At 40.9% G+C, this 16,747-nt stretch overlaps 1 protein-coding gene across 1 annotated transcript in view; it reads right to left on the bottom strand.

Moving 5' to 3' along the window:
• USP40 (ubiquitin specific peptidase 40) overlaps positions 1–15,675 on the bottom strand; it is a 91,161-nt gene extending 75,486 nt beyond the window's left edge. Inside the window, 7 exon segments of the mRNA XM_059054380.2 lie at positions 1,237–1,380; positions 4,606–4,752; positions 6,467–6,631; positions 9,281–9,394; positions 11,630–11,697; positions 14,289–14,506; positions 15,576–15,675. Coding sequence (XP_058910363.1) covers positions 1,237–1,380; positions 4,606–4,752; positions 6,467–6,631; positions 9,281–9,394; positions 11,630–11,697; positions 14,289–14,487 — 837 coding nt within the window. The 5' untranslated portion in view covers positions 14,488–14,506; positions 15,576–15,675.
• Positions 15,676–16,747: the final 1,072 nt, after the last annotated feature.

The raw sequence follows: 16,747 nt of genomic DNA on the forward strand, positions 1-16,747 counted from the left end.
CATGGCCTTGAAAGCCAGGAATCCTAACCACCAGGTCACCAGGGAACTCCCATGACAAACTACTTTTTATAAAAGGACAAAAATTTTTCTATGAGATGATGGATGTTAACTAAACTTATTGTGGTAATCATTTCACAATATATGTAAACTAAGCCCTCATTCTGTATACCATAAACTTACACAGTGATGTATGTCAATAATTTCTCAATAAAAATGGGAAGAAAAAAAGAGAACTCAATTATTCCAAAAAAAAAGGTTTTTTTTCAGGCAGCAAATAGGAGCAGGGGAAGTACTCTGGAAAACCTGTTTATTCTACACGTGCCAGTAACAGGCTCAGGGCCAACACATTAGAAGCTCTGAATGGAAATTAATATAATAGCGAAACCAAAAAGCTCCGTAATTAGGCTTGAAGTAGAGAAAGCCCCACCTGAATTTTAGACCATTTAGAAAAAAGATTACTTTTATACATAGAAATGCAACAGCTGGCTAATAAATGTTCTGGACTTAAACATATAAAGAATGATTTGTAGTAAGACATGCATCAGCCTCATCACTCTGATCTTGGCATATACACAATTACATAGAAAATATTTCTAAATAGCTTATAAAGTAAGTAGATTATGTCATTAATTTGTTTTTAAAACTTTTTCTTTCCTGTGTCTTAAGGATTACCAATTCTACACTAGTCACATTCCAATTTCTTGTTCACTTTCTAGATGTGTAATTTATTCTTGCATCTAAAGTAAACTAAATCCAAATAGGAATGTATTGCTGAATGGTAATTGTTCCTAATGCAAGGTCATTTCTAATTCTGTTCTTAAATTTTCATTTCAAACTTTTTTCAAGGAGAGTTTAGTAAAAAGAACTGGGAACAAATCCATACTTTGGAAATTCAAAAGAACTGTAATAAACTAGTGGTTCTCAGCCGGGAGCAATTTTACCCACCTTCCCTCCCCGCTGGAGACACGGACATTTGGCAAAGTCCGGAGACATTTTTGTCTCTACCGGGGGCAGAAGCAGGAGATGCTACTGTCATCTAGTAGGTAGAGGCCAGGGATGCTGCTTAATATCCTACAATACAAGGCACATCCCACCACCACAGAGACTTATCCAACTCTAAATGTTAACAGTGCCAAGGCTGAGAGATTCTGCACTAAGCCAACTGTAAATCAGGTCAATAAAAGATTCAATCTTGAGAGGGTAAAAGGAAGAATTTCAATACAAAATAGTTCAAACCTGTTCACAAAATGGCTTGAGATTGATCCGGAGAGGGAACGTATAACAGCTTGTTTCCTTGTATCGTTCACACTTCACAAAATCAAAATTAAATCTTAATAATGAAAAAGTAAGAAAGGGAGGCAGCTTATGCAATTTGGCCGACTGTCAAAAGAAAAAATTTTTAATTTTTAAAAGCTGAATCATATAGAATACATAATGTTTCTTAAGATATAAAAAGTGACCTATGACACAGTTTTAAGAGAAATATGTCCTTAAGTCACATAAACTAATCACCATGGACTCAATATAGCTCTTGATATAAACTCATCTATTTTTATGGGGCTAAAGGTGACATCACTCACTTATACTTACAACTGAAAATTCACAACCCATTTGTATGTTTTAATGTCACTATCCTAACAAAGCTATCTGATGAGGGTACTCCCCCTCTAACAGTGTTTTTTTAAAATTAATTCATTAGTTTATTTATTTTTGGCTGCATTGGGTCTTCATTGTTGGGTCTTCGTTGCTGCACGCCGGCTTTCTCTAGTTGCAATGAGAGGGGGTTATTCTTCGTTGTGGAGCATGGGCTTATCATTGCGGTGGCTTCTCTTGTTGCAGAGCTTGGGCTCTAGGCGCACGGGCTTCAGTAGTTGTGGCTCGCGGGCTCTAGAGCGCAGGCTCAGTAGTTGTGGCACACAGGCTTAGTTGCTCTGCGGCATGTGGGATCTTCCCAGACCAGGACTTGAATCCGTGTACCCTGCATTTCCAGGCAGATTCTCAACCACTGCACCACCAGGGAAGTCCAAACAGTGCTTCTTTTTTTTTTTTTTTTTTTTTAAATTTATTTAATTAATTTATTTACTTTTGGCTGTGTTGGGTCTTCGTTGCTGCACGTGGGCTTTCGCTAGTTGTGGCAAGCAGGGGCTACTCTTCATTGTGGTGCGCGGGCTTCTCATTGCAGTGGCTTCTCTTGTTGCGGAGCACGGGCTCTAGGAGCACCGGCTTCAGTAGTTGTGGCACATGGGCTCAGTAGTTGTGGCTCGCAGGCTCTAGAGTGCAGGCTCAGTAGTTGTGCTGCATGGGCTTAGCTGCTCCACGGCATGTGGGATCTTCCCAGCCCAGGGCTCGAACCCGTGTCCCCTGCATTGGCAGGTGGATTCTTAACCACTGTGCCACCAGGGAAGCCCCTCTAATAGTGCTTCTTTCCTGCCCGAGCCCTGGCCTTTCACCTTTCACTTTCCCCCTTGGTCACTGTGTCTACTTTACCTAGCAGACACACAGTTCTTATTTACTGAAGAACCGGAGCTCTTAACCTGTGACCTGGGGATGTGTTTCAATGGATCTGAACCCTTGAAATTATATGAAAATTGTATGTGTATATGTATTTTTCTGGGGAGAAGCGCCACAGCTTTCACTAGACTTTCAAAAGGACTCTAAATCTTCAAATGTTGAGATCCACTGATTGGGGTTTTACAGCTCTTAAAAGCAAATAATAAGATACTTTTTGTTTTAATGCCTTGCTTTAAAACAAAACACTAAACTGAGCTACTTTTTATTTAAAAGGCATCAGCTTTTCCCAATCCCCTTGCACTAAAGGCATGTGAGGAAGCAAGAAGAATCCTTCCCCATATTTAAAATTATCCACAATCATAAACATCTAACATTCCTAAAAATATATTTAAAAACAATTCTACAAATCTAGTGGGTGAAAAGAAAAGTTAAATGAAAATACAGCAACCTAACAACATGGCAGATTTTCAAACTAGCTGAAAAAAAAAAAACATTAAAAAAAGTGAATAACTCAACTATAATGTGGCTGAGGAAAGAAAGACTGCTCAGAACAAGATGATCTGCATTAATTTAGGTAACGCAGCCAAGCCTAACCTTAGAATGCAATAAATCTAACGCAACTAGAAGGCAATTTTTAAAGTATCAAGAGCAAAACATTTCCATTGAAAAAGAATTAAACCAATGATAGAAAATGTGCATACAAGAATTGCTTTTATTTAACAAAAGGTTCTTATTTTACTAAAGTGCAAATTAAGGTCAACCAAAACTAAGAATGTGTTTAAGTGTCTTTCCAAGATGCTTCATCCTCTGAATTTTATATTTATTTTATTAGGTTGTAGTTGTAACACTAAAGAGGAAATACAAAATAAATAAGCAAAAAATAAACATCTCCTTGGTTTTCATAAAGGGGCAAAGGCTAGATGGAAATAGATATTAAACAATATAAAATTCACTCTGGTTTCAAATCCTATTGTGAAAGCTACAGGCATGGGGTTTATTGTTTTTAATCACATTTTCACCTATAATCTCCAGGATCCAAATCAATGTGTGCTATCTAAATCAACCCTCATTTTCTTTGTTGGAAAATTCAATATTGTCAGCTCTAGGAATAGTGCTAACACTCTGTCTTAACAGAGTAACTGCAAAGATACATCTTTAGTGGTATTTCTTTAAGTCAGGGCTCAATAACCACTGGTTCAACTGAGTTCAAGGTTATCACGCTAATGAACAGCCTGTCATATCATCTGCCAGCAGTGAAACAGTTCCTACTGCAGATAATAATAGCAGCTGAGTTGATGCCACATTGCAAAAGAAATCACTTGCTTAAATCTTGTCCTCCTTTTTTCCAGTATTTTGCTCTGTTGTACAAAGAGAAACCCTGGCAAGCTCTGTCAAGCCCTGTAATTAGCAAGATACGTACTTCCAATTGGGGGAGGAGGAAAGGCCATATTGGATTTGCTAGTCAGGGAGGAAATATACACACATCAATACTGTAAAATAACTGCAAATGTGAAAATAAAGAAAGCCATTTGTACAGTGGTAGACCAAAAAAAGGAAAGCTCAACAAGCTTCCTGGTTGGCAGAAATAAAAATATATTGCCTTCTTCATAATGGTAACTTGTAAAAAAAAAAAAAAAAAGGTTTATTTAAGAAACACTGAGGGAGGGAGGGTGACACAAGAGGGAAGAGTTATGGGAACATATGTATATGTATAACTGATTCACTTTGTTGTAAAGGAGAAACTAACACACTATTGTAAAACAGTTATACTCAAATAAAGATGTTAAAAAAAAAAAAAAAAAGGAAACACTGAGGTACAAATAATTTTTTCCTGTGAGAAAAAGCTGAGAGAACTGCTGGGTTGAAAGCTTAAAAAAAATTCTTTACTGTAAAAAATTAAAATACATATATATATACACAGACACACAGACACACATATATATATAATATAAATGTCTTTTCAATCCTTAGTACTAATTAAGAACTTCACGTGTATCTTCAAGACACTTCATACAAGTTGACTTCCCTTGACGGACCTTCCTGCTACCAAACACTGAGCAGGCACCCTTAGAAAAGGCAGGGATCTATCTTTACCTTTGCTGCTTTAACCAGCCTGTCACAAGTCCCACAGTGGTACAAGTTGTCATAGTCAAAAACTTCCTCTTCCACATACATGTTCCAGAGTGCATCTTCTAAACCTGATACATTCCTGACCGCTACTGTGAGATCTAAGAAGTCTTCCTGAAATACAGATGAATATAACATTGAAAAAACAATTCCACAGAGGTTCACAAACACATCACCAATTCATACATACAATGGGAATAATCAGATACATTTTTTTCTAAAACATATATTTTTTCCATATATGAAGGTATAGATCTCCTGATACTGTGAAATTCATAACAATAAATTATTCCTTCTACACCAAACTATAGCTTAGTTTAAGATATATCAGGAACCAGTTTACGAGTTCACTGTAGATACAACGAAACCTATTTTATCGGAAATAAGACAAACCATTTAACACACGAATTGCGAAGAGTATATGTGCAGGGTTATTAGTGCTTAGTGTCTCAGTCTCGAGGCCGGCACGGCAAGGCCAGGGTTGGACTCGCTAATGTAAACTCTTCTTCCTCCTCTCCTACTAGGGCTGGTTTAAGAAAAAAATTATTTTGAGCCAGGATACAAAGGTATTTTTACGAAATTTAAGAGTGTATTTTGCAAAATGCGAGTCTGCCAATTCTACTAAAAGTACATTTGAATTACAACATATTTTTAGTAATAAACAGTTACAATTTGACAAGTTTAAAGCACATTTATAATTTTGTGTGTATGTCTGTGCAACAGCATCACCTTAAGGGATTATGGGGATTGTAAAATAATAGCACTAATTAATTAGTTCAAGGTGGAAATCTAAAGTAATAAAAGTAACATTCATATATGATTTATAATATAAATATGTGAAAAGTTAATGTCTGTAATTTATAACGTGCCTTCATATATGTTATGTTTTGAAATTACTTTGTGAACCATTACATTATACTGGTCAATCATACAGTAATCCAAAGACATACAACATTTTAATATTTCCAAACTAGGCTGGCCAAACCTTCTATTCGCATAGGCAATAAGGGCCCAAAAGTCTTTTTTATGCCCAACACTTTCATAAAAAATAGAAATATATATACTCTAAAAAAGCAATTAATGCAACATTTAGAAAATGGCATTTAATTATTTTACTCATATAGTCAAATACAGAAACTTTCTATAACTCTTGCCATAAAAAAATATTTTTATTAAAGGACAACTGTTCAGTGATGAAATCATTTGCTATATAAGATTTGTAGCGCAAGTAGTGATTATTATATTTATATGAGCAAATTTCCAATTAGATGAAATGGGCAATCTCTGTTATGACAAAGAACTGAAGCTTACGCTAGTTTAACAGGATTATAATAGCTTTATATAAATAATATTTAAACTTAAGCACACACATACAAATGAACTTTCTGAGGGGTATCAATAAACTAAATCCAGTATTTAATTACAGATCTAATTGTTAATTTAAACATTCCTCAGTATTCTCTATTTTTATTACTTCTCTAAGTAACTTCCTTTATAATATTCCAACCACCAACCATGATGATACTGGCTTTTCTCATAAGGTCACTGGTCCCTACTTGTAAACACCCCCTAAATCTACTCTCTAAATATTAGAGTACTAAATAAAAGATTAAAGTTACATCTTAAGATATCTACTTCTTTCAATTTACATGGAGAAATCTGGATTATAAACTTGCAATCTGGGTGTAGCTAGAGTACAAGAAAAAAACTGATAAAGTTATTTCTAGTGATAAACACATTAATCCTCATGTGGCATAGATCACAGATTTAACTGCATGAATTATGATTTATGATTTAACTTATTACTAAAATACTCTTGCATATTCACCTGCTTTTCACTGACATTCTTACATTCTTTACAAACAATCTGGTTAACAACGGTTCCGTGATATAGACGATTGATGAGGTCATGGCCGGAGGTCCCAACTAAAGAAGTTTCCAAAGCACTAAAAAGAATTCGATTCAGTTCCTGTACATCATGTTGCCTCATTTCCTATAAAACAGGTAACTTTTAAATGTAATTTTGTGCTTCAGATTTTTAAAAACAGATTTTTAAAGTGATATTAGTTTAAAAACACAAGACTTATCTAGAAATCCAAAGGTAAGCCTCGATCAAATGTAAGGATGACTGTGCTAAAGAAGCTGCGAGCGGGGTAAGACATCACCACCTAGTTTTACTTTTACTACAAAATGAAAATATAAACAGACGGTGTTCAGTGTGTACGTGGAACTCAGTTCACTTGAAAACAGGAAAGCGCGTTTACTTTGTGAGACACCATACGCACGGCCACGCGGCAGCAAGGACTGGGGAAGAAGGGACACACGGGCACAGAGCAGTCTCCAAGAGCTGGCAGTGGGTGCACAGCGGAATCTCAGCTCAGAGGGGCTGAGAAACACTCTGAATTATCAGCATTTGAAAAGAACTCGAATTTACTGCTCTGATACACAGACCAACTAAAGGAAGCCTAACACAGTGCTACTGAGAAAAATTCGGATGGAAGCTGCTTCAATCTATGAATTATGCAACTGTATGTGAACAGGCCGAACTACTCCCAAAGAACCATTTATAAACCCAAAGCCAAGGGGCACACCAACACTTACAAGTGGAGAAAACACCGAAGAACCAGCACAGGAACCCGAGGAAGAGCCAGGAAGGGGAGAGCCAGGAGAACAAGGTCACGGGAACGGCGGAGGGGTGGTGGGCGCCACTACTGAGGGCCGTGGAGAGACAAGCAGCGGCTCCTGGACCTGGCATGCGGATGCCGTGAGTGACTTTGACAAGAAGGCAGGAAGGAGGCAGAGGAGCAAACGGAAGGCACAGAAGTAGAGGCAGTGAGGGACGAGGACTTTAAAGATAAGGGTCATGTGACGAGAAGCTGATAAAGGAGATGAAAGCTGGAGTAACATGTGGGACTCGGGATCTTTTTCTTAGTTTTTAACACACGAGACACTAGATTATATAAATTTCTCCAATATCACTGGTTCTGATGGGACAGAAAACTTGTGGAAGTTTCAAGATCTGTTTCTGAACAATCCTAAATTCGGCAAAGGTGCCTCAGAGACCCTCTCTACCACTGCAGGTCCGGTCCTAGAGGGTTTACTACAAGATTTTATTTAGAAATCAATCAATCAATCAATCAATCAAGTTTTCACAGTTTTTTAAGAAGTATGAAGCCAGCAATTGAGAGGAAGCTCATTATCAAAAACAAAGGGAAATCCATCAACTGATGACTAGATTAAAAAAAAACACAAACCACCGTGACATACCCATCCAACAGAATATTATCTGGCAATAAAAAGGAATGAAGTGCTGATGCATACTACAACACGAATGAATTTTGAAAACATTACTTTAAGTGAAAGAAGCTGGTTACAAACGTTCACATATTATACAATACCACTTTTGTGCAGTGTCCAGAATAGGCAAATCCACAGAGACAGAGAGATTAGTGGTGGCCAGGGACTCAGGGGAAAGGCCATGCAGGGTGTGGGTGCCTGGTAATGGGCATGAGGATTCTTTTGGGGGTGGTGAAAATGTTCTAAAATTGACTGTAGTGATGTTTGTACAACTCTGTGAATATACTAAAAAACCCCACTGAATTGTACCCTTTAAAAGAAGGAAGCTTAGGGCATAAGAATTATATCTCTATAAAGCAGGTTTTTTTTAAAACAAGGAAAAGAAAAAGGGAATTAACCCTAAGCACCTGCCCTACACCAGAAACTTCACACACACTCTTTAGGGAATGTATTATACCTCATTGTACTGCCAAGCCCAAGCCCTACCTCTTTAACCACATAGCATCATCTAGTTAATGAGTGTTTCTGGTTAAAAGACAAGAGTTTATAGTTTATTTTTGAAGGCAACATACCCTTATTCTGATCATTGTCTCTTTAAATTCTGTGATGGTCTCCCATACCTTCATCTCTGCATCTATTCCATAAAAGAATACATCTATTCCATAAAAAACCGCAGACCTAGTTTTGATTTTATACAACTAACAGCTCATCAATATCGACAACACACGTCTTAGCGCTGACAAACGTTTAGTGTTTGTATATGGTGAAATACCCTTTAGGAACTCAAACAAAATACAAGAGGAAGTCCACACACAGTAGGATACAGGAAGAAAATGAAGACAGTCGGGAGAAAGGCAGGACAGTGTGAATGAAAAGACATGCCGGGAACAGTTTCACTATTTTGCTTGAAGCAAATGTTCAAATTGGAACACCCAGATCCAAACACACAAGCATGCCATAAAGGCAGACAGAGTTACTCCCAGTCAGTTTTTTAAGTTGATAAGCAGTTTGCTATAAAAATGGCAATTTCCATTAATGTAACAGGTGGTATATCTCAACTAGACTATACAAATGGTAGAAATTATAAAAACCAGCTCTTATACTTCTCCCTGTATCTTCAACCCTCTCCCCCAACCCCAAATCACACTCCTTCATAAAATCTTGGATACAGCCAAGTATCTAAAACTGTTTTACTGGTCTGTAATTATCTCATATTAGAAGTAAATATTTAAACAATATCTTGAGACCATAAGACAAAATTAAAGGAGAAGTTAGATAACACTATGAAGCCGGTGTTCAGTCTTTACTGCTGGTAACTCTTCCCTGGAGAAGCTGACCTTCGTACCTCATCACTGGTCCACCCAAAGCTGTCAGTGAGGTCTGCGGTGGACGCAGCTTCCTGGTCTAAGAGCAGAAGCTGTGCAAACAACCGCTGTAACTGCAAAGGTATGATTCGGACCTGCATGAGAAAAAAATGCATTTCTAAATATCTTTGAAATGTTGGTTGGGCCTTTTTAAAAGCACTGCATACTAATTTTCTCCTACCTCCTAGAGTTCATTGAGTTCACTCGGGAAAAAATTTATAAATATTGTAAAGGGTGAATGAAGATTCATTTTTCTTTGAAAATTTTAATTCAATACAATTCTTAGCCATATTGACATATCACAGGTCAGTATTAAAACCCAAACAGGCCCTAATAAACCACCCAATTAATTACAGACTGACAGTAATTCAAGTCTCTAATAGTTCATCCTTTCTCCAAGCTACCTCAGTTACAGACACACTCCCTATGAGGAACTTTCCAGTCACAAGTATCTCACAGGGCCGGCTGCACCCTCCGCTGCTTTCTTCCCGCTGGCGCCACGCCCATCCCTGCCTGTGTGCTGTGGGCCAGGGACCTGAGAAGGCTGCCTGGAGCCTGATCTGAAGCCTGGACTTAAATATCTAAAGTCAGAATAAGCTTTTAGAAAACTTGATGGCAATTTTGCATTGCCACAGCATTTTTATTGTATCCAGTGAAAGTCTGATCTGCAACAGACTGGGAATAAAAAAACCAAAAAAGTGGGCTCTTTGCCACACGGGGAGTTTGAGAAGCACTGGGCTGGATCATGAAAGACTCTTATTAAGAAGTACAGGGCTGGACTTCCCTGGTGGTGCAGTGGATAAGAATCCGCCTGCCAGTGCAGGGGACACGGGTTCCAGCCCTGGTCCGGGAAGATCCCACGTGCCGCAGAGCAGCTAAGCCTGTGCGCCACAACTACTGAGCCTGCGCTCTAGAGCCCACGAGCCACAACTACTGAGCCTGTATGCTGCAACTACTGAAGCCCGCGTGCCTAGTGCCCGTGCTCCGCAACAAGAGGAGCTACCGCAATGAAAAGCCTGCGCACCACAACAAAGAGTGGCCCCCACTCGCGGCAATTAAAGATAAACCCTGTGCGCAGCAACAAAGACCCAACTCAGACAAAAATAAATAAATTTATTTTTTTAAAAAATAGAATCTGCCTGCCAGTTCAGGGGACATAAAGCCCAGGTCCGGGAGGATCCCTCATGCCACGGAGCAACTAAGCCATGCACCACAACTGCCGAGCCAGCGCTCTAGAGCCCACGAGCCACAACTACTGAGCCCGTGTGCCTAGAGCCTGTGCTCCGCAACAAGAGAAGCCACCACAATGAGAAGCCTGTGCTCAGTAGCAAAGACCCAAGGCAGCCAAAAATAAATAAATGAATAAATAAATTTATTTTTTAAAAAAATACAGGGCTTCCCTGGTGGCACAGTGGTTGAGAATATGCCTGCCAGTGCAGGGGACATGGGTTCGATCAATGGTCGGGGAAGAGCCCACATGCTGTGGAACAGCTAAGCCCGTGCGCCACTGCTACTGAGCCTGTGCTCTAGAGCCTGCGAGCCACAACTACTGAAGCCTGCACACCTACAGCCTGTGCTCCGCAACAAGAGAAGCCACCACAATGAGAAGCCTGTGCACCACGAGGAGTAGCCCCCGCTCGCCACAACTAGAGAAAGCCCGTGCACAGCAATGAAGACCCAACGCAGCCAAAAGTAAATAATAAATAAATAAAGGTATTTTTAAAAATTTATTTAAAAAAATAGAAGTACAGATTTTAGGGGACTTCCCTGGTGGTCCAGTGGTTAAGACTCAGCGTTTCACTGCTGGGGGGCGTGAGTTTGATCCCTAGTCGGGGAACTGAGCTCCTGCATGCCGCACAGTGTGGCCAAAAAAAAAAGTACAGATTTTAGTGTGAGAGTGGTAAAGTTCTGAATGATGTTCAGTCAAGAGAGAAATGTGATTAGATACGTACTTACAGTAAACCAATCCCTCACTCAGTTTACTTCCAGAATACCAAACTGAAAGAATACTGGCCCCTTATTTTTTGTTGTTGCTACAAGTAAGTGCATTAAGCGGTCTTTTTGGCACGCTAGTGCAGACAACTCGTGAGCATCTCCTTAATGCAGAGAGAGGTATGTCTAAAAAGCAGCAGCAGCATTGCATCTGCATAAGTAATTCTCTGTTGGAAGGGTAGTTCCCTTAACAGTAAGGTATAGGTCAAGACACTTTCTGAAAATAAAGATATTTGGTAATTAATAAAATTGATTCCTATGAATAAGCAACTTAATTCTTTCCTTAAAACATTTCCTCAATACTCCAAAAAACCCCTGTGAATCAAAGATTTTAATACCTTTGCGTCAGGTTTATCCTTATCCTCTAACGAACCAAGCTCTTCCGGGCCAAGAGAAAATAAAGCTTCTAAACAAAAAAGTAGAATCACAGATGTAAATGACATTATCTCAGTTTTGAAAACTGTTTTAGAAAGCCAAGGCCACCAGTAAGTAAAAATCAGTTAAAGATTCAGAAATATGACTTGACAATATTTACACCCTTACCCTACACATCCTGCTTTCTGGTAACATTATTTTTAACCACTGACCCTATTAGAAAGTGGGAAGCTAAGGTTTCAATAAGGGAGAGCTGTAAAAGGAAAATTATACACATAAAAACCGTAGCATCAGAAATCTTTGGTGGCTTCCGGTTGCCTATGGCAGCGGGTCCCAAAAGCCACGTGAGGAATACTAGGAAATACACAATATATATAACAGTGTCACATGTGTTTGTTTATAAGCCACACGTGTGACTTCCAACCATTCTTTCATGAGAAGGGGCACCTTTAACTCTGAGATAACGCCCTTCCCATTTTGGTATGAAAATATCTTTTCTGCATTGAGGGTAATAACAGATGGTGGCGACCTTACCTGGAAAAAGATGGTGGCAACCCAGTGCCGGTCTCCAGAATTTGTTTATAATTCAATGTCTGGGTATGCCACCCAGTGGGGCGTATCGGAATCTTTTGGGAGGTCTGTATTCAAACAGATAGGAACACCTACTGGGAGACTCTGATATACTCCAGGGAGAGAAGGGATGGGATGGGTGTTGCCTTGCACTGAAAACCACTGCTGCCTTAGTGATTACTGTTATGTTATATTCCTCCTGAGCTCCTGGCAGGAACTGGGAAAAACACTACATGAAGGTTACAAACGTAAAGGTTAAAGCATAAAAACCATACAAAGACTTTCACAATCGTCTCCTGCTACTCCCAGCTACACTGACCTGGGAGGACAGTGGAACCGAATCTAGTCCTATTCCTTTAAATATGATTCCAAAAAGTTCCAAACATTTCCCCTCAGTTCTCTGGCATCCTCACCCTCTCCAAATTGTACGCCTTCTTCCATAAGCTTCAGGACCCGCGCCACGCCTTACTAAGAGTGTGCGAGTCACACTAAGGTGTCGGCCCACGTGCTTGGCCGGCCACCCCCTTTGCTAGAGAGAAGGGGGCCCGGGGCTCTGAGCCCTTTCTTCTTGGCTGCGCTCTCCGTGACCTGCCTGCCTTCCCCAACAGTCGCCTTCCTCACCCTCTTCTTAAGGCTACTTTTCTACTTTAAGTTGCCCTTGAACTTCAATTATACTAAAACTTGGGAAAAACTTAACCTCCCTAGGAACCCACTTATTCATACTCCAAATTTCTAACGGTGGAACTACTGAAGGCACTGGGGGGGGTGTTTCTATGGAGTGGATGGAGTCGCAGACAAGAAGCGACACGCAAATCCACATGCACTTCGACCCATTAGAATGGCCCCGGAAAAGGGATAACGGTAATTATACACTACATCTCTGGAGGCAGGAAGTCTCTGTAAGCTAAGAAGCAACAGAAAATGTCACAAAACTCTGCTAAATTTGGTAGTGGTGGGAGTGGGATGAGATACTGGATACAGGATGAGCCAGGCTGTCTGTCCTCAGAATATGGAGACATGGTAGGGAGCTGAGCTACAGTCATGGAGCTTTGTAGCTGGGGGCCCCCAATCAGGGCCATGTGAAGGCAGAGGAATCTTCACGCTGAAATCAAGGGAACACAGAGACTAAGACCCTTGTGGAGGAAGCTAGTTTGCAGAGGAGGAATGGGACAAACATGTAGAGAAAAATAGGGGCAAGAAATCAAGGGTCCAAGGAGGTCAGGGTGGCTTCCTGTAGGTGGTTTCTAAGAGATTCCCCTATATTCTTACAGTAAACCTCCCTTTTAATTGAGCTACTTTGAGTGGGTTTCTGTTCCTTATACACAGTCCCTCATCTAACACCTTGGATCTCTGGAATTCAGAATTTCCAGATTTTAGAAAGGTAATATGAAGAAAGGGTTCAATATGTTAACATTACATCCCCAGCAGAGTCTGGGACAAACAGTATCTATTAATCAAGGACTTAATATTCCTGTAACAAATGTATGACTGCTCACCCAAGTGAGATAATTAAGACTATAAACAGTCTCACAGCAGGTCAAGCTCTCAGGCCAAACAAGTTCAGATTATTAGGTCAGGCTGTCAGAGTTTTCCAGAATTCAGAACTTCAGATAAACGATTGTGAACTGTATGAATAATATGCCAACCCCGCCCCACTCCAAAAGGAAGCATATAACTGTACTGAGTGACTCTGGTTTAAGTGTTTATTACTTTGAGAAACTCAAAAATACAAATGGTGTACAATAATGAAGCCTGGCCCTCATGACAAAATTGTCTATGTTGTACTTTAAATTATAGGAATTAGAAAAGAAATACACTGCCTTATTCTTTTACCTTGTTCCTGAACATTACTGTGATCACACAGAAACTATTCATAATTTAAGCTTCACATTCCTCTGCAGAATTACCAATTTATGTCCCTCATTAGCAACAATTAACACACAGTGTCGAATACACATTTAAAATATTTTGTCTATTTGTGATTCTGCATAATTAGTTACAGGTGGATACGAAGATACAAATTACCAGCCAAATGCATGTAACACAGCATACCTCTGAATTCAGGTGTGAAATGAAGAGTCTGAAGAAGGGAATTGAGGTAACAGGTTCCACCTTGATTTCTGATTCCACTTAAACTGGTGAATTCTCTAGGAGCAGGTGGCTCCAAACCTTTGGTCTTTAATTTCTTCCCTTTTCCATAATGATCATTTGACACACCGGAATAATCCTCTTCAAACAGGTCCCCAAACATTGTGAAACTAAATACTACCCTTAAAAAAATATAACATGTTATATAAATGTTTTTATTTTTAAAACAAAACTTCCCCACATCTCCCTTTTATACTTGGGAGTCTCCATTTTAAGTCACTCTTTAGAAAGTACAGACAGTAGTTCGGGCTTTGGAGGCAGCAACACCTGAATTTTTTCATCCCTGCTCCATACTACCTGTTCGACCGTGGGCAGGTTACTTAACCCGCGTTCTTATAAGTAAAATGTGATACCAACTGTCACACAGGGTCACTTAAACAATCAAATAACATAATGAAAAAAAGGCATTTAGGGTACAGGGCTTAGCCCACAATAAATGATAGCTGTTTTTAAAAAGGCATATTGATATCACTAGTGAAAAAAGAAAACCCATCAATACACCTAATCTGCTGAGGTAGCAGAGCCAAAGCTAGATTCTGATCGTTGACAATGGCCTAGGGACCATGAACCACTTACTAAAATCTCTGCTTCTCAAACTCCTTGAACCAGATTATGACACTTAGATAAGTTAAATGGAACAAAGTAATCTTTACAGTAGTTTAGTACATGGCCCCGAAGCCGGACAGCCGGCTGGAGATTCACCGGGAAAAAAACACTGCCATTTAAATCATGGAGCCTCGAGGGCTTTACAACATGTATCCATCCAGTGACCCCAACATTAGCTCCTGGGATCTAAAGAATCCGCTCAAGGTCTCACATCGAGTGTGGAGGAGGGTCACCTGGAGATGAGAAAGGCCAAGCGCTTAGCACAGTTCCTAAGCGATAGGAAACGCTGAAATGCAATTATTTGCCTTTTCAACCCGTTCCTCAGAAGAAAAGCACAAAAAATGGAACTTGAAAGTGTGGCCTCGAGCGCGTGGTCTAGATTCCGGCCTCCTCCACTCCACGGTCAGACCAGGCCCTCAAGCCCTCCAAGCCACCGAACCCAGGGGCGCGAGGAGGCAGAGGTTCCCGCGGCGGGGGACCGCAGCCCCACACCAGAGGACGCCGCATCCCGGGGCCGGCCCGGGCAGCCTCTCGCCTCGGTCCCCCTCATCCCTCCCGAGATCCCCGGCCGCAGGCCCCACTTACTGCCTAAAGCCCAGACCCCCGCCCCGGCCAAAACTCGAAGCGAAAGAACGCGCCGCTACCAGGGACCGCCATGTTGGCGTGGGCAGCTCTCCCGCGGCACCGCGCGTGAGCGATTTAGGGAACGCACGGACTACGTCCGCCAGGATGCCCTGCGGGGGGAGCGTCGGCCCGCCGCGCGGGGCCTTATGGGCAATGTAGTTCTTTTGGACTGAGAATGCGGGAGTGGCGTTGGGTGGACAGTGCTCGCTTCCTTGTCTGCTGGCGGGTTCGGAGAGTCGGCTTGGTGAGCCGGCCACTCATTCGTTCGCTTTTTAAAGTTTATTTGTATCGCTGTTCGCAACTCATGTTAGTTGCAGTAGAGAGTACAAAGATCGCTTGTCATTTGGCCTGGCTAATGCCAAGTTACTTAAACCTTGGAAACATTTGTGTAGGGCTTCAAGAGTGCCGTGCACTTACAGAGACATTTTACAGGTGTATCTCCAGTGAAAAATGTTCCAAGTAACTGTGATCCTTTATAATATCATCAGTGTTTACTTTGTCTGCGCCAACTCTCATACACAAGAGTACACTAAAAATACTTCAAAATCTCCTCTCTTGCCCTCTTGAGCACCTTTGGTGGGGACTCTTTCAATAGCCTATTTAGGCTCTCCTGGCTGTCTCTCCTGTCGAATGAGGGTGATGGGAAGAAAATCATTTTGACTTCAGCTAACGATTTGAGAGATTGAGAACAGCAGTAGTGATAGACGAAGCCACGAGGCAGGAATCAAAGGAAATGCCAGCCTAAGGGCTTTGTATTTGGAACATAGCGAACTCCTGTGCCTGCAAATGTTGAGGAAGTGTCGGTAGGGAAAGAACTGGAGGCAGGGGGCCAGCTGGAAGGCTGAAGGTCTAGACCGGGAAACCACAGTGGGAATCGCATCTTCTCAGTTCTTCTCAGTCTTCCCTGGGCGACCTTGCCGCCTTGGCAGCCTCCTCTTCATGATTCTCATCCCTGGCTCCAAGGCACTCTATCCTGCTGCCTCTCTTTCTGCCTTTTGACGGCTTCTTCTTTTGCTTCATTCCCCTCTTCCTAACAGTGGATATTCCTCAAAGTTCCGTTCCCTGGCCAAGAATTAGCACTGGAAGGTCAGCTTCTGAGGACGCAGGCTCACCCTTGTACCCAGCTGTATCCC

This window comes from Kogia breviceps, chromosome 2 (genome assembly GCF_026419965.1).
Source record: "Kogia breviceps isolate mKogBre1 chromosome 2, mKogBre1 haplotype 1, whole genome shotgun sequence".
Taxonomy (NCBI): domain Eukaryota; kingdom Metazoa; phylum Chordata; class Mammalia; order Artiodactyla; family Physeteridae; genus Kogia; species Kogia breviceps.